Consider the following 25576-nt stretch of genomic DNA (forward strand, 5'->3'; position numbering starts at 1 on the left):
TACATATTAAATCAGTATTTCATACTCAATTATTATTGCTCCAAAATTTTATTTGGTGCCTATTTTATTAATTTTTGTTATGACATAGGGTGCTTCGGGTTTTGATGTTGTTGGGTCTATCGTCCCCTACCGTCTGCTATTTTTAGTGCGAAAAACAACCGTAGTTTTCTGAAGTTCACAGATGAAATACTTAACTATGTACCGAATTGCTTTTCCAAGTTCCAAGAAAATAAAGTCGGAAAATTTTGTTACTTTAATTTTAATATTTTTAAAACTATTTAAACAATTTTCAGTTTGATGGATTTTTTTTACCTTCACTTTTTTTTCTAAAACTAATTTGATCGAACCATTAGCAAAGCGTCATAAGTTTATGTCAATCCTGTTCATTATGATTAATTTATAATGGTATTTATATTCTTCAAGCTTTTTACCCGTCTATCAGCAAGCCTATAATTTTTTTTCGTATCACTTACTATATTTATTAAATACGTAGAATTTAGTTGCACTTATTTATTGTATTTATTCTGAAATTAAATTCGTTAACGACTGACCATGACGTTGTAGAAATGAGTGAAATATCTATATAAATTTTAACATGTTCACGCATGGAAATGGGTGTCTTAGAGAAATAACTAGCTGAATTAAAAAGGAATTTAATCTATATATATAAAAGAAAGTCGTGTTAGTTACACTATTTATAACTCAAGAATGGCTAAACCGATTAGGTTGAAATTTGGTACAGAGATAGTTTTAGACCCGAGAAAGGACATAGGATAGTTTTTATCCCGGAAATCTAACGGGAACGGGAACTTTGTCGGTAACGCCCCGAGTCTATCTTAACCGTAACTACGCGAGCAAAGCCGCGGGCGGAATGCTAGTTTAAGATATAAAATGAAAGATTTCGATATTTTTTATCATACGACGCGTATCGCAATTTACATACTTTATTTATTCGTAGGTAAATTAATATTGTTGCGAAGTTACATTTTTAACATGATAATATATTAATTAAATAATATATTTGCAAACAAACCCGCACCTGCAAGCTAGTGTATTGCGGCAAATAAAATACAATGATTTAAATCAATTAAAAATTTAAATCATTATTGCCTGTGTTTAAATAAATTTCAAAAAGCGCTTATATATTTAAACACACGTATTGAATGAATAGATCACAGTCGCATTTGTGACTTTGCAGAATATAGTGTATTTTCCTACACTACAACCAGCAGGTAAGCAAAATCATATTTCCCTGTAGAGATTAATTCTATCGTATCGTAGAGACTAACATTTATTAAAATTAATACAAAGAAAGAAATTGTTTTTTGACGCTTCATCTAAAGGGGGAGATTGTGTACGATTTCATCTCCACTTAAGCATATATTTTGGAATCTAAAGAAAAATCAAGCACAAATAGATTTATCGGTTGAAACTCTGTTTTTTGTTTTAGGTAATACAGATTTTAAAATAAATCACAGATTTGGTTATTGCTAAATTAGTTCCTACCATGATTAATTATTTTCGATAAGTAATGTTCAAACATTCGTTCCGCGCATATGAAACCTCAAGTATTGTAGAATTATCACTTTTATTTGAAAATGCATAACTTTTATAATTTAGCTCTATGGTGCTGTGGTAATGATATGGAATTAAACACTGGTAATTACTTTGTCATCTGCTTTGCTTTCCTAGCATTTTTCTGTTAAATATTACAAAAATAATATAATTATATTTATATCTAGGCAAATTCTGTCACTTATTGACTATTTGATAGTAAACTTTGTAAGAAATTCTAAAGGATTTCACAATATCACAACTAAGATTACAACAGTCTGGTGTGAGGCATTGTGGAATATTGTTCAGTAGTTTAGACACCACATTACTCTACTTATATTTTAAGACTAGACCGAATATAAAACATTTTTCCTCGACCCCTTGGACCACTGCGCTAAGCCAACGTATTTAGTCGATAGCGTTCCTGGCGGTAGTGTAAGTAGTGAGTAGAGGTTGATGAACAACCAAAGATTTTGAATGTCAAAGATACATATTATACACAAAATTTTTGCGTGTGTTGGTAAAATCTTCGACGTTATGTAAAAAAAAAGTAATGTCCACGATACACTTTCACTTTAAGTAAAATATGTCGATTTTAATAGAGAGGTAATTTTTTTAGTTCAATTTTTTATGTATAGAGGAGTTTCAAGATTAAATAATTTTTTTTTGTCAATAAAACTTAATTAAATAATGTTTTCATGTTATGATGTCACTTTACATGATTTACTTTTTATCGATACTCGTAACGTTTCTTTGTCAAGCATTAGGCGTGATAAATAATTTCATAATTTTAACCGACATCTTAAAAAGCAGTTTGTATTCTATGTTCGTCTTAGACGATATTTTCGACCAAAAAACACAGGAGGAGGAGATTCTATATTCATCTGTATGTAAAAATTATTAATCAACAAAAATAAAATGAATTTATAAGATATAATATAATATTCAACAGTTATCATGGCGCCAAAACCACGAGTTGTGTCAAGCTCAGAACGCCCTGAAAATTCTGGAGACAGGGTCGTGATCTCCGGAATGGCGGGCCTCTACCCTGACTCGCATAATGTCAAGCAGCTACGCGATATTCTTTACAATAAGGTTTGCTTAATCCTTGTTCTTTTTTATCGTAATTTCGTATTTTGTTTCAAACATTCAAAGAATGATTACCATTAGAAGCAGCAATAAACAATTTGAATACGAATATACACAAAGGTACTTACATAATTAAGATAAAATTTGTCTTAAATTGTAAAAATGCACTTCGTTCTAGGCGAAATGTTTCGATTATTTTTCGATTATTCGATAAATAAACTGTATTTCACGATAATTAATTGTTCACTTCAAAATATTAGATCTCGTTATTACACAAATTTCCCAAAAAGACGTGTCACAATAATGAATGAATAGTATAAATATGTTTTGAGCTAAACTTGTATTAATTTATCTTTAATTTATCTCTGTCTTTTTAAATTATCTGACGGAAATAAGGAGCATCTAGCTAAAATATAAAAGAAGCAAGGCTTTTGTTGTAAGGAGATAATAATACATACACATATATAATACAACTTTTTACAATACATAGATAAACCCAACGAAAAATGCTCGTTGGGAGTATAACCACCCAGAGGTAGCTCACCACACAGGAAAAGTACCGGAGCTGCAATATTTCGATGCGCAGTTCTTCAAAGTGCATTATCGCCTCGGAAACTCCATGGACTGCATGGCGAGGAAGGTTCTCGAACAAGCATTCGATGCTATTTATGATGCAGGTTAATAAAGCTTTGTAGAATTAATATGTACTAGACTTGAACTTTTATTACCTATATTTTTTTATAACACCGAAACACTGTTTTTTTTTCACTACGGCTAAATTTATTTTTAATATCATTAGAAGTTATATAGTTGCATGTGTTTCATAATATGTATGGTTTGACGTAGTTTAAATATTCGATTTCAATCAAACTGTGTGTAGATTGAGACTAGGCGGGCTAGCAAAAAAATATGAAACGAAAAAATATAATTATTGTACATCCTATATTTTGTCCTTTGTGTTTATCGAAAAAGTTATTATGTATATATTTGCCCATAGGTGTGAGCCCTGAGCAACTGTATGGCTCTAGAATTGGAGTCTACGTTGGTACTTGCTTCTCAGAAACCGAAAAATCTTGCTTTTACGTATCTACCTCGAGATCAGGGTTTGGTATAGCAGGGTAAGTCATATTGATTTGCCCCCATTAGGCTATTCTATAAAAATTATAGTAGCGTTATGATTTAAAGTTTTGCTTTAATTAAAAAAATCAATTAGTTTATTTCCAAATTGTCTCTGATCAAAAATATGTTTGAGGTTGGACCTAATCTTTGTCTATTAAGGACGCTGGTAAAAGCGCCATTGCTACCAAAAATAATAATTTATGATGATAAAGAACACAAAGTCTAAAATTGCAGCGATATTAATAAATGTTTAACTTAATCCTTGTTACTTACCATTTAAAGCAGGCAACATATTTGTATGATGCATTGGCATCTCGGTTTCTTGTACATACGTTAAAAAATGTTTATCTAACTTTCAGATGCAGTAAAACAATGTTTGCTAATCGAATTTCTTACTGGTTGAACGGTAAGGGACCCTCTATGTCGGTTGACCAGGCCTGCTGCAGTTCCACTGTCGCCTTAAATCTGGCTTACCAGGCTATTATGCGCGGAGATGTTGATTCTGCTATCGTTGGTGGAGCCAATCTTTGCTTGCTTCCACAGTCTTCTGTGCATTATGGACGGTAAATACTAAAAGTTCTTTGGGCCATGTTGATTATGATATTATAATTTGAAAGAAAGAAAAAAGAAAGAAAGAAAAGTTTATTATATATTTGTTTTTTATAAAAGTGCATTTCACCTGCGTAGGGGTTTCTGCAGGATTAAAACATAAATAAAGCAAGGTTAATTTAATTAATTAATGCTATTTCGACTCGTGAAAGCAAATAATCAATTGAAAAAATCAAATAATCTTTCACATATCTGTCTCTTAAAATAAACACAAAATAAAGCAAAAATTATGATCCTTGTTTGTATTTCCAGAGTTGTACCAACAAGTAAGGATGGAAAGACAAAATCATTTGATAAGGACGCAAGTGGATGTACAAGATCTGAAGCTATCAATGTTTTATTCCTACAAAAGGCAAAAGATGCACTAAGGTAAAAAATTAAAAAAATGAGTATAATAAAATAATACCAATATGATTTACCCGACCATTCTTTGTTAGTGTTGAAAATTCGAATTACTATTTGCAATTGCTCTGTTATTACTGGGTTCTGCAGGTACTCAAACAGTAAAACGGGACCCTATTACTTAGACTTCGCTGCCCTTCTGTCTGTCCATCCGTTTGTTAACAGGCTGTATATCAATGTGATAGTAGTATTTTTAAAATTTTCAGAGATGGGCATATTTTCGTTGCCGCTATAATAACGAGAACTTTTAGCAATTATTCTATTCTCTATATTTGATAGGTAAGAATAGTGTTTGAATTATTTTTGCAAATTGTGTATATTTGGTGACGAAAAGAGTTCAATATTATATTTCTTTTTCTTCCTGCAAGTTAGAAGAAGTGAAGTCCTGTATCCCCATACTGGGGGTATGGGGCGGATGATATACACCTGTTTCAATAACCGATTTTCTTTATGGACAAACAGGTGATCAGCTTTTTGTGGCCTGCCAGACCGGGATACATTTTTGTGAGTCCGCACCCTTAGTCAGACCCGGGAACACGGGAGAACCCCTCGATTATACGCTCACGCATTAGCCACTGTACTAGACATACACTTTGTACATATCTACCAATAAAGCTTGTGAGTGAACTGGAACGAATGAACACTATTCTTTTTTTTTATTTAATAGGATATATGCTGAAGTTATCCACGTAAAGTCCGAATTCAACGGTTTAGTTGAAGGTGAAAACGGACCTAGGTATGGTTTTTACCGGGATCAAAATAAGGTTGAGGCGTTTTTGAAAACCTTTTACGCAGAAGCCAATGTGCCTCCCCAAGCTGTCGAATACGTGGAAGCAGTTGGTTCTGGTGAGACTTTTTACCCATTATTTTTCTTTTTTTTTAGAAAAATATTTTCTACTTAGTAGCATGCTTAGGTCTTATTTCCTGCGTTATTTGCTTTCAATTAAGGTCGTAATGCATTTCTATGAGACCTTAAATTGAAGGATAGGGTTAGTAATTGCCCATACATTTTCACTTTTTTATCACTTCAGTTATGTCTCTGTTATTATTACTGAAAATTTTAATCCATCTTCAGCACTTGCAGAAGATGGAGAAGGAACCTTTTTGACCCAAATAAACTATAGGATCATTGCGGTTACCTATTTACTCTCAAAAATGATGGAATCCATCATCAACTGCCTAGAGTATCACAATTTTTTTTTGTGAACACCATTGCCGTTTCCGTTGGAGTTTTTCTATTGGTGATCTAGTTTATCTGTCTCATAAATGGGCATCTGCAATTGAGAGCAAAGAGGAAGCCATGGCAGTCAGTTTAGATATAGTTTTTGAGCCGGTACGAGAGGCTGTTTTCTAAGTTGCTTTTATACATGTTTCTTGCATCGTCGACCTGACTGAGCTAATCGATAGGCTCAGCATACTGATTTTGAGGCTGTGCGTATGTTATCGCGTTTACTGCTCTGTTTTTCAGTTTTTCAAACTTTAAAATTTTATGTGTACTTGAACAAATCTAAAAAAACTATAAATCAGGTGTAAATAACACGACTTTCTATTTACAGATATTCCATAACATTTAAACATCTGCTGAATTTTAATAAAACATTTATTCTTTATTATGTTATTATTTATAAGATTAATAAAATATATTTTTACTTTCCAATAGCTACACCAGAAACAGATAAAGCAGAATTAGAGACTATTGATAAAGTGTTTTGTGAAAATCGAGACGATCCCCTATTTGTTGGAAGCGTGATGTCTAACATTGGTTATGGAGAGGCAGCCTCTGGAGTGTCTGCTATAACTAAAGTACGTGATGAGCAATTGATTTTTAGTTTATATATATAAAAGTCTGTCTCCCAAATACAACCACAGTGCATGCTTATATGGGAATCATGATTATAATATTAGTGTAGATAGAAATTAATCTAGCCTAAATACGAGGTAATTGGTGTATATCGCTGACGAGGTCATTGTCAGTATTTTAGCGTTTTGTTATTACGGTTTCCTTGGAATATTTGATTACCAAAAATCTATTCGTAAACAATTGTCCGCGAACACACATTAAAAATATACACGATCGAATTAAATAACTATCGCCTTTTTTGAAGTCGTATCTCTTATTATGCGAAAATTATTAAGTGTGTATTTGTTACTTTTTCACGCAAAGCTACTGAACCGATTGCAATGAAATTCGGTACGTAGACAGTTGGATAAGTGGAATAACATATAGGCAACTTTTATTCCGATATTCCTACGGGGACCTATGCGGGTGAAACCCCGGGGGCGCAGCTAGTTAACAATATCTTTTATTTCAGGTACTTTTGGGTTATGAGAATGGTAAACTTGCAGCTAATCTAAACTGTGAGAATCCAAGAAATGACGTTGATGCATTGCGCAATGGAAAAATTCGCATTGTAACTGAGCACCAGTCCTTTGGAAGTGGTTATGTCGCTGTCAATGGACTCTCAGTTACTGGTGTTAATACTCATGTATTGTTACGTGGCCTCAATAAACCAAAGGTAAAGTTTTGTTTTTCTCTTGAAATAATTTATTATTTATTATACCTACTATACTATATGTGTGACAAAAGTTGCATTGGGTTTATCGATCACAAAAAAAAATTAATGTATTCATCATTCAATCATTCATGTTAACAATATTAAGTCAAGTCACTTATATCTTACCTTGATGATTTACAGTATATTTAATTTGTTATTTTGGTAATAGGATTTAAATCGTTACAAGAGCAAAATCCCTCATCTGGTAACGATATCGGGCAGACAACAATCTGGTGTTGAAAAAATATTAGAGGACTTGAAGAGCCGCCCGATCGATCCAGAAGAACTTGCCCTTTTTCATAACATTCACCAAACTAGAATCAGCGGGCATTTAGGAAGAGGATTCATAATATTAGGTTGGTTTATACGAAAAATATGTTTTTTTTTGTACTTGCAGTTTAATTTTTATAATCATATAAAAATAATGCTTCACACTCAAAATGTAGTTTCTAATTTAAGTGATTAAAGTAAATAACTAGGTTAAAATTATGCAACGATGTATATAAATAATTTCGTAGTACATATTACATAAGTGTCAATTGAAATGAACATTACAATAAAACGCGAATTCTTATTGCCACACATGTACAGTTCATTTGATCATCGCACAATTTATGTATTGCAGATACTGGTAAAAACAATGAAACAGTAAGCCTTTGCCAAAAAAGTGATTACTTCGATGACGCGGTTCGCCCGCTGTGGTTCGTGTATAGCGGGATGGGCTCGCAGTGGGCCGGGATGGGCACGGACCTTATGCGCATACCAGTTTTTGCAAAGGCTATAGAACGGTACTTTTTAATTTACGTAATTAATGTAACCTTGTAATGTTAATCTTCTTTTGTTCCAAATTGTATTTTGTTCGTGCATGTGTTTAATTTTAACCATCGATTAAAAATATTTAGCCATAAAAACAGTTGGACTGTAGATCTATTTATTTACGAGAATATTTTTTACAGCTGTCAAAAAGTGCTTGAGCAGAAGGGCTTGGATTTAATTAATATAATCACTTCACAAGACAAGAAAATGTTTGACAATATCTTACATTCGTTTGTTGGAATTGCTGCAATACAAATTGGACTCACTGATGTACTTAAAGCATTGGGAATTGTACCTGACAAGATTATTGGTATACGAATTATTCATTTTTGCTTTTGAGTAATGGTTAATTGCTGTATCTCGATTATTAATAGTTGTTTTATAAAAACATTTAGTACCAAAACACAATACGTGTTTTTAAAATGCAGGTCACAGTGTTGGTGAGCTAGGATGCGCGTACGCAGATGGCTGCCTCACAGCGGAAGAGATGATCCTCTCCGCGTATAGTCGCGGGCTCGTGTCTGTGCAGACTCCGTTTATACGAGGTTCTATGGCTGCAGTAGGAATTGGTTATCAGCAGGTATGATATAAGTATCATTACAAGTATTAATAATAATAATTACGAGAAATAATATACTTTTCTAAGTTGAAAAAAGGAAAAGGTAATATCAAACTTCACTACTCATAAAGCAGTGGACCGCCGAATAAATTCCCCTATCTTCCGTCAAATCGCTTATAGAAGCTAAACAATATCCACCATTGTTTAGAAATTTCTAGATTTACTCCACGGCACAAATTACACAATTTTAAGCAACCGTAAAATAAATAATATATCACTTCAGGTAGTGACTATCGTGTCTATACTTTAACGTGTATTTTAATAAAATGCTGCATCATTAATACATTTATTTTAGATCTGCAAAATGTGTCCACCTGAAATCGAAGTGGCGTGTCACAACAGTTCCGAGTCGTCTACTATTTCAGGGCCAGCAGATATTATGAAGGAGTTTGTTGAAAGCCTGACCGCTAAGGGCATATTTGCTCGGGAAGTCCCGTGTTCCAATATTGCGTATCACTCTAGATATATTGCTGATGCAGGTAATAACGATATTATGTATATCAATGATAACTCAAAGCAAATAATATATTTACATGTTTACATATCTGCGAATAGAAAACTAGTAGGATATTTTTTCAATTTTATACATTTCTATAAGAAAAAATTGTTTTATTTAGGACCTAGCCTTTTGCATTACTTGAATGAAGTTATAAAGACGCCACGACTGCGCACCGAACGCTGGGTATCAACATCCATTCCTGAAGAACGATGGGGCGAGCAACTAGCCAAGTACTCCTCAGCAGAATATCACACCAATAATTTACTTGTAAGTTTCCTCACCGATTTACCTAGAGACCTTTTTATTTTCATTTGTTTATACTTCATTATAGACACTAGATTGAAGTGCGACAAAAAAAGAAAGGATACGTGATTTTTGTGTACAATTGTTGGTCTTATGGCTATAAGACGATATGACTATATAATGACGTTGTGTATTAAAGTTTTTTTATGGTAGAGTGGATAATTGAGCTGGAGATAGGCTTAATGTTAAGCAATCAAAAAATTTTGTATGTGGTAGTCGAGCACGCTTCGGCACGAATTGGGCCAGCTCGCACCGGGGAAGTACCACACCCCCACAGAAGACCGGCGTCAAAATAGCATTCTGCTGTGTTTCGTTCGGTGAGTGGGGGAGCCGGAGGCCCATATCCTTTTCCTTACCCTTCCCAGTCCTTTCCTTTATTCCGCTCGACAATCCGGTCTTATTCCCTTCCCAGTTTATAGTCGGCAATCCATTTGTAGAGGCGTAAGGTCTGCAACAAGGAACTTATGCCTCTCCAAATGTTCATGGGCGGTGGTACGCTTACCATCAGGCGTCCCACCGGCTCCATTGCGGACTGTGACATAAAAAAAAAATATAATTACCGTTCATGAACATTTGCATAGGTAGGCCCTCGGAAAATGAGTTGCCTGCTTATTAAGGGAAAAAGAGATAAGGAAAGGGTTGACGACGAAAAAACAAAGAAAAAGGACTGGGAAGAGGATACGGACCCCTGGTTCGGCCGTTCATTTGTATGCTACTGTTTCTCGCCAATTTTTTATGGGGATGTATTAATTCGTGACGAAGCGTGCTCAACACCCGCATATCTTTGTGTCTTTATCCTTTATAGTTATAAAAAACAAACAATTAAATTACTATAAAATGTAGTACATAAAGTAAATTTTCTTTTCCAGAATCCAGTTCTATTCGAGGAGTCATCTCAACACATACCAAAAAATGCAGTGCTTGTAGAAGTAGCACCACATGGTCTCCTACAAGCAATTCTGAAACGTTCCTTACCTAACTGTACAAATATTCCACTCACTCGCCGTGGTCATGCGGACAATGCCAAACATTTATTGGAAGCTGTTGGAAAGTAAGTTAAGAAACTTTAGTTGAAATCAATAAAATATCAAAGTATTTTTTTTTTATCTTACGCCACATTGTAAATTATTCATTATTAAATTTTTACTTATTATGTCTATTTTATTCGTATTTTTTTAGTTTGTACATGGAAGGATACAACCCAAAAGTACACGCTCTGTACCCAAAAGTAGAATTCCCCGTATCCACTGGAACACCGATGCTCGGACATTTGGTGGAATGGGCGCATGCGGAAAAATGGTAAAACGAGTAAATTAAATAAATATGTATAATGGAAATCTGGTATGATGTTAACGGAAATCTAAATTCAAAGCATCTCCTTTGATTATCATATCTTTTGTAAGTTTAACCAATCAAAAACATATGCAAAAAAAGAGCTCTCATGATGGACTCTTGCTATAAAAAGTATTGAAATTGAATAACAATCAAGTCGGTTAATTTTGTATCTATCTATGAATGATTTCCGTGACTACAGATAACCCACTTCCAAAGTTATCGATATTTATTGGTATTCCATATCTTTCTAACCCTTTAACATGTTTATCTTTTTACAAAATAATTTTATTGATTTCATTGCAAATTAATTCCGCTACATTAAATATTTTGATTATAGGAATCTACCTATGTACGTATCAGCATACAAAAAGATGGCAGCGTCCTGCAATTTTGTTCTATCCATTCATGATGATGAACACAGCTATTTACGTGGACACATTATCAAAGGTAAGGCACAATCCATTCGGCCTAATGTAAAACGACACGACGGCGATAATGTGTGTGAAATAAATGTTATTTCCAGATACCGCATTAATATTTCTAAAGGTGCAAATTCTGTAAATGTTGATAATGTAAATAATAGTGCTCTTTTAGGCATATCTACTTCTATATATTATATCTACTTCTACTTCTAATGTTAGGCAGATTTACCAAACTGTCAAACTGTTGAATTTATCCTCCTGGAGATAAAAAGTTGGCAAGAGATATTTTAAATGTGGAGGAATGATACTAGGGTACGTAGCCGAACGTATGCAGTTTGAAAAATAAGGTAGCTCACCTATGTAATTACAGCTAGATTTGGTTTATTTTAGCTATATTTATATTTATTATTTAAGTTTTAAAAACTAAAAAAGCATTCTCTAATGACTGAATTGAATAAACTGTCTCACTTGCTCATATAGAGAGTATACGTTAGTAAAATAGGATAAACCCATGGAATATTGTACAGTTACTGACCCCAAAATAAACGAAAAGATTACAAAACTTGAATTTAAACTATCTTTTTTTTGAGTGAATGAAAATCCTATGAGTTCAAGACTTAATAAAAGATCTGTATTATCATATGTTGAATAATCAATTGTAGAATGTTTTAAAAGAATTCAATGAGTATTTGCGTCACGTTTACTTTACTTTACAATACGGTCTATTACTTTACAATACAATACAGTCTAGCTCAAAAATTTAAATCTTTCAAGAGAACGGGTTCTAGTAAATTAAGATTACATTGTCATCAGGTAAAAACTACTATCCCTTCTCTGCTGCCCTGGTAGCAGTGTGGGACACTCTAGCGATGAGTTTGGGGATGAAGAAGAAGAGTATATCGGTTCAGTTTCAAGACGTGCAGTTTCTGGCCCAGCCTTTGTTACACAACAGAAGACAGCTGCGCCTAAGTGTAGCACTACACAAAGGCACTGGAAAGTTTGAAGTAAATTAATTGTAATTTATGTATTGAATTGAATTTGAAAATAATATAGACTCAACCTGAATTATTGGTAGTCTAAAACATACACATGTATAAATTTACATAAAAATAAAAAAAAAACAAATATGAGTTCCAATTTTTAAAAAATTAACTAATGTCTCACAGAACTCTTTCATTTCAATTATAACAGAATGAATACGAGTTCATATTTATTTTATGCATTGTTCACGATAAAAATACTAACATGGGTGATTTTAGTAATAAAAAATAATGTTTACAGGTTACTAACGAAATAATTGCCGTTGCTACTGGGACTATCCAAATGATTGAAAAGGGCGATAACTATCGACTGTTCAAGCTTCCAATTGAACACAAAGAACCACCATCTCTCCAAAGTGAAGATATCTATAAATTACTTTATACCCGCGATTATCACTACAGGTAAATAAGTATAGCCACAGGTAACATAATACTATACTAGGTATACCCTTACACTCGATAACAAAAACAAAATGAAAAGTAACAGAGATGACGCCAGTAGAAGTAGTTTCTGTGGTTCCAAAGTGAATTTACAATGTGAAATAAATTGAACTGAAATTAAATTTGTCTTAACCGTTATCTCTTTTTTAATGTTGAAGCGGGAAACTGAGCTGGTGATTCGCTTGATGGTAAGCGATCACCGGCTCAGTTTCCGTGATGATATTTTTTTTTTAATCACCGCCCATGAATACTCACAGAAGTAGTTAGTGCCTTTGCGAATGCGCTTCCCGCTTTTATGGGTTAACTTTTAACGGATAAGGAAAATACTAACGACGGGAAACAAGGAATAGACTGGGAAGAGTGTGGAAAAGGAAACGTTCATCGCTGATCCTACGAAATAGAGTTGCATGCTATTATTTAACTCCGGTTTTCTGTGGGGGTGTGGTACTTACTCGATGCGAGCTGGCTCAATTTTTGCCGAAGCATGCTCGACTCCCACATTAACTATATTATCTGCTTAATAGCCTTATGTTATTAATTTAAAAATATATTTCCTCATTAGCACCACAAAATTACATTCACTTCGATATCAATACTTTTTTAATTCTATGTTGCAGTTTGGAATATTAAATTTAGGTGACTGTGTGATTTTTCAACCGACGTCCCAAAAACGGAGCAGGTTCTCAATTTCATTCTTTTTTTTGTTGTCAAATGACTGAGACTAAAAGTCATATATATATATATATATATATATATATATATATATATATATATATATATATATACATATATACTATTTAGATTATTACATATGGCGCTCTCCGCCAGGGACGTCGGTGATCTTTCTAAGTTATCGTTTATGTAGCATACTTAATTAACTTCGACTGCATCGTTAAGGTCGCTTTCTTATTTTGCTAAATATAACACAATACACAATTTAGCTATGTTATATTCTATTCCGTATTCTGGTTGAAATTAAAAGGATAATTAACAATAATATTGCTTTAATTTCAGGGATGATTTCCGAAGCATTAATGCGGTGAACGACTCATTAACTGAAGCTTCGCTTTACTGGAGAAACAATTGGGTGACCTTGATTGATGGCATGATACAATTAAATGTATTACGAGAATCAAGTACAACTGTGTCTCAACTAGACTCCATGAGAAAGATGAATATTAATATTGACATACATAGGATGCATACAGACAACAAAGTTCTAACAGCTAATGTTCTTGATCTTTATGAATGTACTAGGTACAATACGATTCTAACACTCTTTTATGCTTTTTGTATATAGGACTATTTTTATGTCCTTCAATAGTAACGTCCAAATACTAATCTATAGATTTTTTTACAGATGTGGTGGAGTCCTTATAGAAAATCTAAATTTTAAATCTTTGCCTTTGAATAAATCAGAAAGTGTTTCCATCAAACATTTGAAATTTGTACCACATGTTACAAACAATCAGTTAAATGTAAGTGTTAATTAGCCTAAACAACTATTTTAACGTATTTAAATACTTTTTTAATACTACTTGATATTTTCAGGAAACCTCTGCACTATGTGTACTCCTCCAAATAATTTCAGAAAATGTGCAGAAAAACGAAATTAATGCGATTAAAATGTTAAACAATTCTTCTTACGGTGGAACATTTAACTTGCTTAATGAATTCTTACACAAAAGAACTGGTATTACTGTTAATCTTGTTGAAGACGAACATACAAATTCAATTAAAGAAGAAAGTCTTTTGCATAACGTCGACGTTATTTTTGTCAACGACTTATCTAATAATGAAAAGGTATAGAGTAAGGAATGAAAAGGATTTTTGTTAATTAATTATTCATACTTTAATATTTTAACTCGATACATAACACTTATATTTACAGGTATGTGAAGAACTTTATAAAGTTCTCCCTTCAAATACATTTATCATTAATAAAGAATATTGCACTGAATCTAAAATACGACCGTCTTCATTGTACAGTGTTATTTGTGAACATGAAATTGATAATAAGAAAATACAATTAATCAGATGGCATCCAAAAAATACCGCATCAGGAATGAGTGCTATTACTCTCAGAACTGAATCCGATTTATTACATCTGAAATCCCTACTGGTTTCTTTGCCTTTAAATCATAGAATTCTGGTGTTTGCAAGAGATCCAGCAATGCCTTGTTTACTAAGTATGGTAAACCAATGGCGAGCGCAGGGGCGCATCATGAATTTATGTATAATAAACAATGAATTAGATGAAGATCAGTTCATAGAAGATTTACCTGAATCTGACTTGGCCATTAATGTGTGGGATCACGTAAGTATACTTCAAAGTTATTATATAGTTTTCATTAATAAATTAATTTCACATTTTCGTTTTATTAGTAGATATTAGAGGAAACAAAAATCTTTTCTCATCATCATCAGTCCATATATGTTCCCACTGCTGGGACACAGGCCAGGGTTCAGGCCATAATCCACCACTGGCCCAGTGCGGGCTGGCAGATGTCAGGTGTCGTCGAACTTTTTGGTTCTCGGACATGCCGGTTTCCTTACGATGTTTTTCCTTCACCGTTGTAAGCAGTGGTGATGTTATCTACATTCGCAAATAAATTGACAAATCTATTTATTTCCTGCACGCTCGCCTGGTCTCGAAACCCGACTTATCGATTTTGAAGTCCGAGGTTCTCACCACTGAGCCACCACTGCTTTTTTTTTGCTTTAAACCTTTGTCTAATGATACAAAATAATAAACCGGCCAATTGTGAGTCATGCACCGAGGACTCCGTACAAATCTAATTATTATACGATGTAACTAAAAATTATGCATTTCGCAATTTTCCTTCATCCATGCTATAAGACGGTGCTCCTTATCTAATTTTAAAATTCGGAGTTCACGAGACGTATACTGTAGGTCTAGATTCCCTACCCAGTATCGAACATTATCAGCAATATATACGAGTATAATGGCTGTGAATATTTTCATTCCGTTTTCAGTAACGCAAAATTACATTGCACCGGTCAAGTACGTATTGACCTCCCAAAAAATCGTATATCAGTTTTGTTATATGTACCTATGTACTTTGTTTTGTTGCAGTAGATCTTTAGTATGGTTATTATTTATTTATTTAAATCTCTCAATGTAGGAACTCATCGGAGTTAGACTCGCGTGTGGTCCACTCGCGTGTTAATTTCATAAATAGAAAAACACTTCCGCTTCAGAATTACTAGGAGCTAATTATTATTTATTGTATTCTAGGGCATTTGGGGGGGCAAGTACGTCGTTCCAGGAAATAAAACGTCACACACGGGCCAGTGCGCTATGCTACAAAGCTTAAAAATTGGAGATATTGAGTCACTGAGGTGGTTTGAAGTACCTAAAGTTTCTAACTCTGGAATAAATGTTCAGGTAAGAGAAAGTCAAACATTCAACAACATGTATACGTTGGTAAAAATTCGTTATTCATTAGAGCCCCCTTTTTCCCTATTTTCAACTAAACTTTGTTCAAACCTGATTTAACTGTATAATATTGATAAATAAAAATGAAAGCAAATGTAAATACAAAATACAAGGTTTAAAAATTTATTTATTTATTTATTGTTGAGTAATTTTGAAAGAATAGAAAAAAAATGATCACAAGGCACGATTCGAATCCGCGTTTTTTGCCAAACCATAGCAACGCCTTAGCCTCTCCGCCACCCGTGATCGAATTTCTTCTACTTTTTCGGTTTTATGTGCGTAAGGAGCACCCCACGCCATCTATTGAGATGATTAAGAACCATCACAACCAATACGAAACATTATTTCAATGATTACAATATTGTATCGATGGAACGCGGCCTTTGTGAAATATAATTTTTACTTTTATAGCAATGAAATACTATATAAATGAGAAATTTTGAACGAATAGAAAAAAATTCATCAAGAGGCGGGATTCGAACCCGCGTTTTGTCATTTCAATACTATAAAACAAAAAAATAAATTTTACAGTATTGTTGTCGAAACAAATAGATACATGTAGATTTTTATTGCTACTGGCATTATAAAATTGTTTCTAACAAGACTAGTTTATAGTTAAAACTAGTTCCAACAAGGAAAAACGCGTTATAATGAAATAATGGGTTTTAACGGTAACAAAACTATTATCCACACAGATTATTAAAGCTTTCGTATTCTAACATTGTAATTACAAAATAATTTCCTAGGTTCATTACGCTGGAATTAATGATCAAGATGTTAAGAGGGCTTTTGGTCTAATTCCATTTGGTGAACACCCTACGAACAGTTTTTATGGAATGGATTACAGTGGAGTGACACAAAAGTATGTAAAAAATGAAGGTAGTATAATACTAGTTTTTCGTCCGCCTCGCATACGTAATGAGGAGAAAAATTGACAGTCTCGTGCTTGCCCCACGTAGTTTCGTCCCCATGGCATTTCATATTATGTTTCTCCTACTAAGGAGAAACAAACAGATACATCGTGTATGAGAACTACCTCATACACGATATCTGTACCAACTTTTATCAATGACACGTTAAGGCGTGAAGAAGAGACAGGCCGAGTAACTTTCGCATTAATAATATTTGTTGGGATGTCAATAATAATAAAGGGAAGTTTAAAAAAGACTATTGACTTAAATTATTCTATAGGTTTTAAATATCGAATAAATCTACTTTCATTGCAGTGGTACAAAAGTTATGGGCTTGATCAAGGGCGGTTCAGTAAGCAGTCAAATTAAAGCTAATCCAAACCTCTTGTGGCCAGTGCCAGAACATTGGACTCTCGAAGATGCAGCAACTGTACCTTTGGCATACTGCATGGCATTTTATGCTTTGGTAAGTTGTATGTATGTTGCGGTAACAAACTCTTTATTTTTCATTGTAATTACTTAATTAGAATTACGTTTAAAATACATAACTCAGCCTAATAATATTCATCTGATTTTTTTGGTAGAGGTCACTTTCCCACATGATGAGAAACTTCTAAAGGCCGAATCAGATAAACGGTTCTAATATCTGAACTTGATGCACGAGGTTGTCGAAGTGTGGGACGGTGTTTTCACGAAAATTCCCATAGTTGTGTCCACCAATGGGCTTGTTCATAGTTCATTAAAATATTATTGATGGGGTTGTATTTACGAGCCAAGCCCTTTGCGATGGGCGCCAGACTGTAGTTTCCTCATGGCGATGGGCGCAGGACGATGCACTATATATGCTAGTTTCCTTTTCCTGACTTGATTTTTTCTTATCTTTTACCCCTTAAAAGCGGGTAGCGCATTTGCAGAGGAATGCCAATGCTCATAGGCTTTTGTGATCGCTTTCCATCAGGCGAACCACAAGCTTAGTTGCCTGCTATGAGATAAAAAGAATACTTATAACAAATTCTTGAAATTATATAAGAAGATAATTGAGAAATCTTAATGCACTAATAACATATTTGAATGATTTGATTACAGAATACTCAAGGAACATTCTCACCTGGTATTAAGGTTTTAATTCACTGTGGTACCGGTGCTTTAGGGCAAGCTGCTATATCCATATGTTTAGCCTACAATTGTGAGGTATATACGACCGTAAGCGATTGCAGCAAGAAACACTTCCTCAAAAAGCTGTTTCCAAAGTTAAAAGGTACTTGTTGAAATCGTGGATACTTACTTTTATGATATATATTTTAAGCGTTATCATATTGTGTTTGATAGTTTTTTTAATCATTTGTAATACAAGGAGAGAGAACTTTACAATCATTTGTAAAGATTCGTAATGATGATAGATATTAAAATATATCTATCATCATTACGAATTCTAGACGTAAAGTTCTTCGTAAATATCCAGATGAGAAATTAAGATTTCATAAGGTACTATTTCATATCTAAAATAATCTGTTCTGAAAATAGCTTTGTAACGATTTGCAGAAGAAAATATCGGAAATTCGAGAGATATTACTTTTGGAGATATGGTCCTATCAAATACCAAAGGCCTGGGTTGCCATATAGTTCTCGGTGGCTTAAAGGGTGAACTCAAAAATGTAAATATACTTTTAATGTTTTAACCAATTATTATTGTGTATTAGATCATTATTTACAGTGAAATTGATAATGTTTAATAGCTATTTGATATTAAAGTTGCACTCTAATAAAATAGTCTAGTTAAGAGTCCCTACTTGAATTTGTTTAAATTTTACCATTTTTACAATTATTAATTTCAATTTCACAAACGCATGTGTAAAGGAACCTCACAATAACCCCGTATCTCCCATAATTATTGATTATATTACATACCATTAATGTTTTTTCATTATTTTTTAGGTAAGTTGGAAATGCGGTGGACCATATGGTGTAATGGTGGATACCAGTTTAATAAGCAATCATGAGGACTACAATTTCGGAATGAGTTACCTAACAGATGAAAGATCGTTTAAAATGATCAACTTTTCATCACTATTTGATAGTGGAAATGAACAAGAAATGAAAGTATGTATGCATTATGTACAATGAAAAAAAAAAATCTGTAATTTAATAATAGTTGTTAATAAATTTTCTCAATAAATAGTTACAAAATTTATACAATAATGGTTAACGAAATTTTTAATTACAATTTTTTTAAAAGACGATTTGAAAATATTTATTTTACGAATATTTTACAGACTCATTATATAAATGTTTCAGAAACTTCAAATGCAACTAGCTGAAGGTATAGCTCGGGGCTATGTGCGTCCTCTAACTCGTGTGGTGTACACTCCTGACGATGTATCGAAAGCATTTAATTTGGTCGCGACAAGCAGACACCGTGGTCGAGTCCTCATTGATATCCAAAAAGAAATTTGTATAGAAGTACCAAGGTATGTAATGGTCCAAAAAGAGTCCACATAGTTAAATAGTTATAATATACTTTGTCAATGTTATTAATGTTACGTTAATTAATTTATGTTCTGGAAGTTGTCTCCTTTATTAAAATTAATTACAATTTAGACTCTTATAACTCCATAATTCTTTTTTCTTTAAACATATATGTATAATGTCTATGTATATAAACAAGTTTAAGTTTCAATTAATACTATTATGTATGTCTAATTTGAGGAAGTTTGACTCAATTCTCGAAACATTTTTATTGCAACTGTTTATTTACGCTTTTGTTACAGATTAAATTGCTCTCCAAATAATGCTCACATAGTACTATCGGATAGTGACGTACTAGCAATGCAACTTGTTGACCGACTAGTCGACCGTGGAATTCGTAATTTGAGCGTCATTTGCGAGGGTCGATCTGAAAGCTTACTATATAAAATAAGGTGAGGTATAATAATGTTCGGTTTATAGAACATTTTTGGTGTGACTTTGTTTTTTAGTATGGTTGCTTTAATAGAACTGTTGTTGTTTATTAATAGACTCATCTCTGTTGTATAAAGATATTAGTTTTAAGTCGTTATACATTATATTTATTTTGATATATACTATTATGTTAGAAAATACTTTTCTCTAATCAGATTATGGCGGAAGGCTGGAATTGAGGTGAAATTACAAGAATTCGACGATATTTGGCACAAAAATAGAATTTTTACTGTTCTGCAAGACTACAAAGAGAATAACGTAGAAGGAATATATGTTATCTTTACGAACGATAGCAAAATTGACAGAGTAAACAAATTTTTGGAAGATTTGGATTCAAAAACGAGAGATTTATGTCCTCAAATAAGGTATTTATGTCCTCAATTATATCTTCACTTCTAATATTCTAGACAAGTTATCAGAATGATGTTGGAAAATATTTTAAATTATTTGTTGCAAAAAGCCTACATTCCTCATATTTTTTCAGGTATTTTGCCATAATAAGCAGCAATAATATGATAGGTGAACGGGTAGCATTATTAAGGGAAAAACATGGTAAACCGGCTACTCTCATTAGACTTCCGTCGCTGCTTAAGGTACCTACTAAACTTGAGTTTCTAACATAATAATATAGTATATAAACGACTCCAGCATTTTAATTATTTCTTATGGTAGCCTCTGCATATTTATATTGGATATGGCTATTGGGTTGTATAAAAATCCTGAAATATTCATTTTAATAATGGTTAATATAAAGTACCGTATAGATACATATTAATAATTAATCAAATGTAAATAAAAATCTCCTATTAAATAAATTTCTTAATAAGCAGAATGGACATGAACAACAACAAATGCCAATTAGAAGCGCTATTGATGCAGTCGAAGAAGCATTGCTTTCTCAGGAAGCAGTAAGTGAAACACAACTTTTGCCAGTCAGTAACAAATCTTTGATTGGTGAAATTACTAAATGGGCTGGTAAGTTATGTTAATAATGATATAATAATATTATATCATAGTAATTTATATTACTAATAAAATTAAACGATAAATATGCCTTATTTAACCCGGAGATCCAGAGTTACTGTCTTTGCCATGACAATATATTTCCAATTTTCTTATTAAAAAAAACTTAAAAACCTCTTTCCAGGAATAAAACTTCCAACAGTAGGAGATGAGAATTTAACATTGACGGATTTGGGCATGGATCTAGCCCGAGCGCAGGGCGTGCAAGCCGGTTTTAAAAACGAGTATAATATATCCTTCCTTGAAGATGAAATATCAAAACTAACCATAGAGAGGTAATTTGTCTTTTACTTATACAATTTACAAATATTTAAGTGAGAAATGTATTAAAAGGACCCAACAATAGCACAACTAGAATTACTTATTTTAAACTAAAATATTGTTTATTGTTATAGAATTCGAAAAATAGAAAAGCTGCTACTTGAATCAGAGTTTAAAGATGCTACGGATTTGGAAACGTTTTATTCTTACATTGATCCAGATGAACTTCTTGCAACAACTGAAATGGCATTCTTGCCCACATTGACCAACAACATGTCCATGGTATTTTTTGTTTTCATTTAATAATGAGTTTTATTTATCTTTGAAATAACAGGTGCATCATTGTCTCCACCGACAAGATGTAGGCCCGATGGTGTCCTATGCTCAATGAATGTAATAGTCGTGCATATGCTGATTTCGTAATAATACACCCGTTTCCTTTTCCTCGCCTGTCCCAGTCCATTCCTTCTTTCCAATCGTCAATCCTTTTCTTTTCCCTTAACCCTTGAATGCGGGTACCGCATCTATCAGAGGCTCTACCTCTGCTAATCTTCATGTGCCGTGGTGATCGCTTACCATCAGGCGAACCACCAGCTCAGTTGCTCACTATGAAATAAAATAAAAAAAAAAACGGATTTTATGCTCTATATAATATACAAGTGAATTCCTGTTTCATTTGGTCATGGGATCACGCGGCTAACTGCTGGATTGATATCATAATTCACTTTTTAATGTTAGTTATTGTCAAGAGAAGGATCATTTGAAAGAAAAAAAAATTTATTCATGCTTTATTGTTTTGAAATAATTACAAATTGAGACTTTACCTAGGTAACATTATCACAAATGGCGGCCTTATCGCTAATTTGCGATTTCTTCCAGACAAACAAAAAAAAACTTTACAGCTGTATATACGTTTCATAGTTCTCACGTAGACGAGACAGCGTCTGTCGTTTCAGTAGTCATATGTATTTTCTACTCGTAATATTATATCCATCAAATGCCCAGTAAGTACATTACATTTATTTAATTAAAACGGTAAAAATATAATTTTAGCAAGACCATGAGTTCGACTCAAGTCAAAAGTTCCTGTGTATTATTCCCGGGGTGGAAGGACATTACAAGCGCTTCTCCGAAATGTGTGAGAGACTAAAACTGTCAGCACTGGTTCTACAACCGAGTCAGGCAATGGCTAGAAACAAAACATTGCAAGAAGTTGCTCAAATTTTGGCAAAGGTATTAAATCATTATATTATGTGATATATTACTAATAGTACACTTTATAATGAGGAAATAAAATAAAAATGATAACTATATCACATATGAAACTACTTAATAGCTATTGAGATTTGAAAATGTCGCTTATAATACCACTTAATTTTTATTAAATTAAAAAAATATGCTTACTTTTCATCTTTAGAAGCGTCATCTTTATCGAATAGCGCAGACTATTTTTGTCTTTGGTCAAACCGGGCGGAGCGTGAGCAAACAATTAGTCTAATATATCATGTATAATATGTCGATCTAGTTACATGTTAAAACTTCAGAACACCTGAACAGATTTAAAGATGTTTGTATTGTTGAATTTGTTTCCACTAAAATAAGGATATTCTATACTAATATTATGAAGCTGAAGAGTTCGTTTGTTTGTTTATTTGAACGCACTAATCTCAAATACAGCTGGTTCGATTTGAAAAATTATTTCAGTGTTAGATAGCCTATTTATTGAGTAAGCCTATAGGCTATATATGTATCACAGGCGAAGCCGGGACGGACTGCTAGTTATCAATAATCGTTACAATTTTAGCTGCTAGTTATGGAGAAAAAAATCGCTACAAAATGTATTGTTCGTTTGTTCTAGACTCTACTAAAACAGACTGAACTTAAAGATAACTTCTATCTACTGGGTTACGAGTCGGGAGCCATCGTTGCTTTAGAAATGGCAGCCATTCTGGAGGAACATGGTAAGAGAAGAATACTCTTTATAATTTTTGACCTATCTTCAAATTAAAACATTTTTTTTTCGTTATAATAGGCAGTTTCAATCTATTTGTGCAAAAATTAAAAAAAAAATAGACGTTCACTAATAACTTAGAATAAAAAACAGATAATAATCAAATGAACAGTGGCAATGTTTTTTTTATTATGAATGGTAAATAGAATGTTGATAGCATTACAGAGTGAACAATGTTATGGTATTTGGCGAAGGCACACCCACCGTCTAATTTATTAGTTCTATAATAATAATATATTTTGTTACTTGTTAAGGTCTGACGGGTAAAGTTTACTGCATTGGAGGTGCACCTGAAGAAATTCAAATGCAATTCGCCTCGAAACTACAAGAATTTAAAGACGAGACGTCACTTCAAAAAGCCGTGGGTAGACACATGGTGAAGCTTATGTTGGGTCAAAATAGTGCCTCACTAGATAAAGCCTTTGAGATGGCTCTTACTTGGGAGGACATACTGGACAGCTGTGTTCGTGATTTGAGAGGACGAGTCAACCATTCGGCCCAATATGCTAGAGAGCTCATAGAGACAGCTTATTTGCGTATATTACAAGTGAGAAATTATTCACCGAATCTAGAGAAACTACGATCACAACTTATTCTGATGAAACCTAATGACTGGATTGCTAAGTTCTCGAGTAAATCGTCCTTACAGGATTATTCTGCGCAACCAATAATTGAATATGAACTGAAGGCACCTTTAGCTTACGCGGTTCAAGATCTACTTTGTGCTGGAATAATAAATAGACATCTTGATGAAGATGTATTAGAAGCATTTGACAACAAGAATCTCTGTGACACTTACCTAATAAATGCGGATACTTTTATGACAACGGTCGATGGTTAATTAGTTCTATGTGGTAATATATGAACGTTAAATAAAAATTTGGTTTGGTATTGCTCAGTCTTAGTTTTATTTTCTTCATTTATTATAAAGAATTATAATCTATATTAAAAAGCTGAAGACTTTGTTTGTTTGGTTGAACGTGCTAATGTCAGGAAATACTGGTCCGAGTTGAAAAATTCTTTCACTATTAGATAGCCCATTTATTGAGAAAGCTATTGTCTATGTATCATCACGTTGACACAACGTACAACGTAATACGTACAAAGTAAATTCACTTTCACGTAGCCTCCACCCGCTACTTCGTTCACATGAAAATTGGATGAAATCAACTGAAAGATTTCAAGTAAATTAGGTTTAACTTAGATGTAAAGATATACATGTATATCATACTATATCTTCCCAAAATTTTATCGGGCAATCAAGCAATTTAAAGAGTTTTGGCTAGTGCAGTCAATATTTCAAACATCATTATCGCAATTTAGTCACAAACAGTCGTTGTGGTAGTCGTTGTAGCGTCTTCGTGGTGTTTCAAAATAAGATGTTCCATATCTCGATTATTATATGTCGTCCGAAAATGTCTATCAAACAGAACATGTTTTCCTACGACATAATTTTTATTTATGTTATGTTGTAGCTGGACTCTTGGAATTCCATATCAGGTGTTCCAGATCTTCAATTTTATGCTCTTAGAAGCTCTCTCGTGTTTAATTTTTGTTATAGCAATTTTTATATCTTTTATAATAGACCATTATAAGAGACCACCTAGTCTGTTGTGCTTTAAGTAAATTTTCAATTGACCATAACTTCTTTTTTCGTTAACCGATTTTGACGAAACAAAGTTTTGTAATCGCTTCTATCAGTTCTTAGCAAACAATTTTTAGTCTGATGGGCATTTTCTGTTGACTTATAAAAGTGAAGATCTGGTACATGTGATGATGAAATCAACGATATCTGCGGAAAATCCGGGAAGAAAAGTAGCTTATTTGGGATTCGAGCACGCTTTATGTAGGATTAGAGCATGCCTCGCCACGAATTGGGCCAGCTCGCACCGGTTCTACTGTGTTTCGTTTGTTGAGTGGAGGAGCCGGAGGGCCATATTCTATTTCTTACCCTTACCACCTTACCATTCCTTTCCTTTATTCCCCTCGTCAATATTTGCTTAATCCCTTTCCAATTTAATGTCAGCAATCCATTTGTAGAGGCGTAAGGTCTGCAATCGACCTTACACCTCTCCAAATGTTCAGGGGCGGTGGTAGCGATTACCACCAGGCGACCCACCATGAACCCACCAGGAAATAGAAAGAATAG

The 25576-nt window shown here is 33.4% G+C and overlaps 1 protein-coding gene across 1 annotated transcript; it reads left to right on the forward strand.

Annotated features, from left to right (window-relative positions):
• Positions 1–2568: 2568 nt before the first annotated feature.
• Positions 2569–24286, forward strand: LOC119835701 (fatty acid synthase-like). The gene is made up of 38 exons (XM_038360680.1): positions 2569–2649; positions 3134–3320; positions 3641–3761; positions 4122–4325; positions 4624–4740; positions 5441–5619; positions 6434–6576; positions 7086–7289; positions 7498–7684; positions 7954–8116; positions 8285–8454; positions 8573–8724; positions 9059–9242; positions 9381–9529; positions 10435–10616; positions 10745–10864; positions 11238–11347; positions 12136–12326; positions 12604–12764; positions 13818–14060; positions 14164–14281; positions 14355–14606; positions 15019–15120; positions 16063–16212; positions 17010–17125; positions 17490–17640; positions 18261–18365; positions 19110–19274; positions 19470–19642; positions 19943–20092; positions 20288–20497; positions 20617–20725; positions 20963–21107; positions 21280–21430; positions 21551–21698; positions 22470–22649; positions 23275–23377; positions 23682–24286. Exons 1-38 carry the CDS (start codon positions 2587–2589, stop codon positions 24266–24268), a joined length of 6345 nt encoding a protein of 2114 aa, XP_038216608.1. The 5' UTR covers positions 2569–2586; the 3' UTR covers positions 24269–24286.
• Positions 24287–25576: the final 1290 nt, after the last annotated feature.

Source organism: Zerene cesonia, chromosome 2, assembly GCF_012273895.1.
Source record: "Zerene cesonia ecotype Mississippi chromosome 2, Zerene_cesonia_1.1, whole genome shotgun sequence".
Taxonomy (NCBI): Eukaryota; Metazoa; Arthropoda; class Insecta; order Lepidoptera; family Pieridae; genus Zerene; species Zerene cesonia.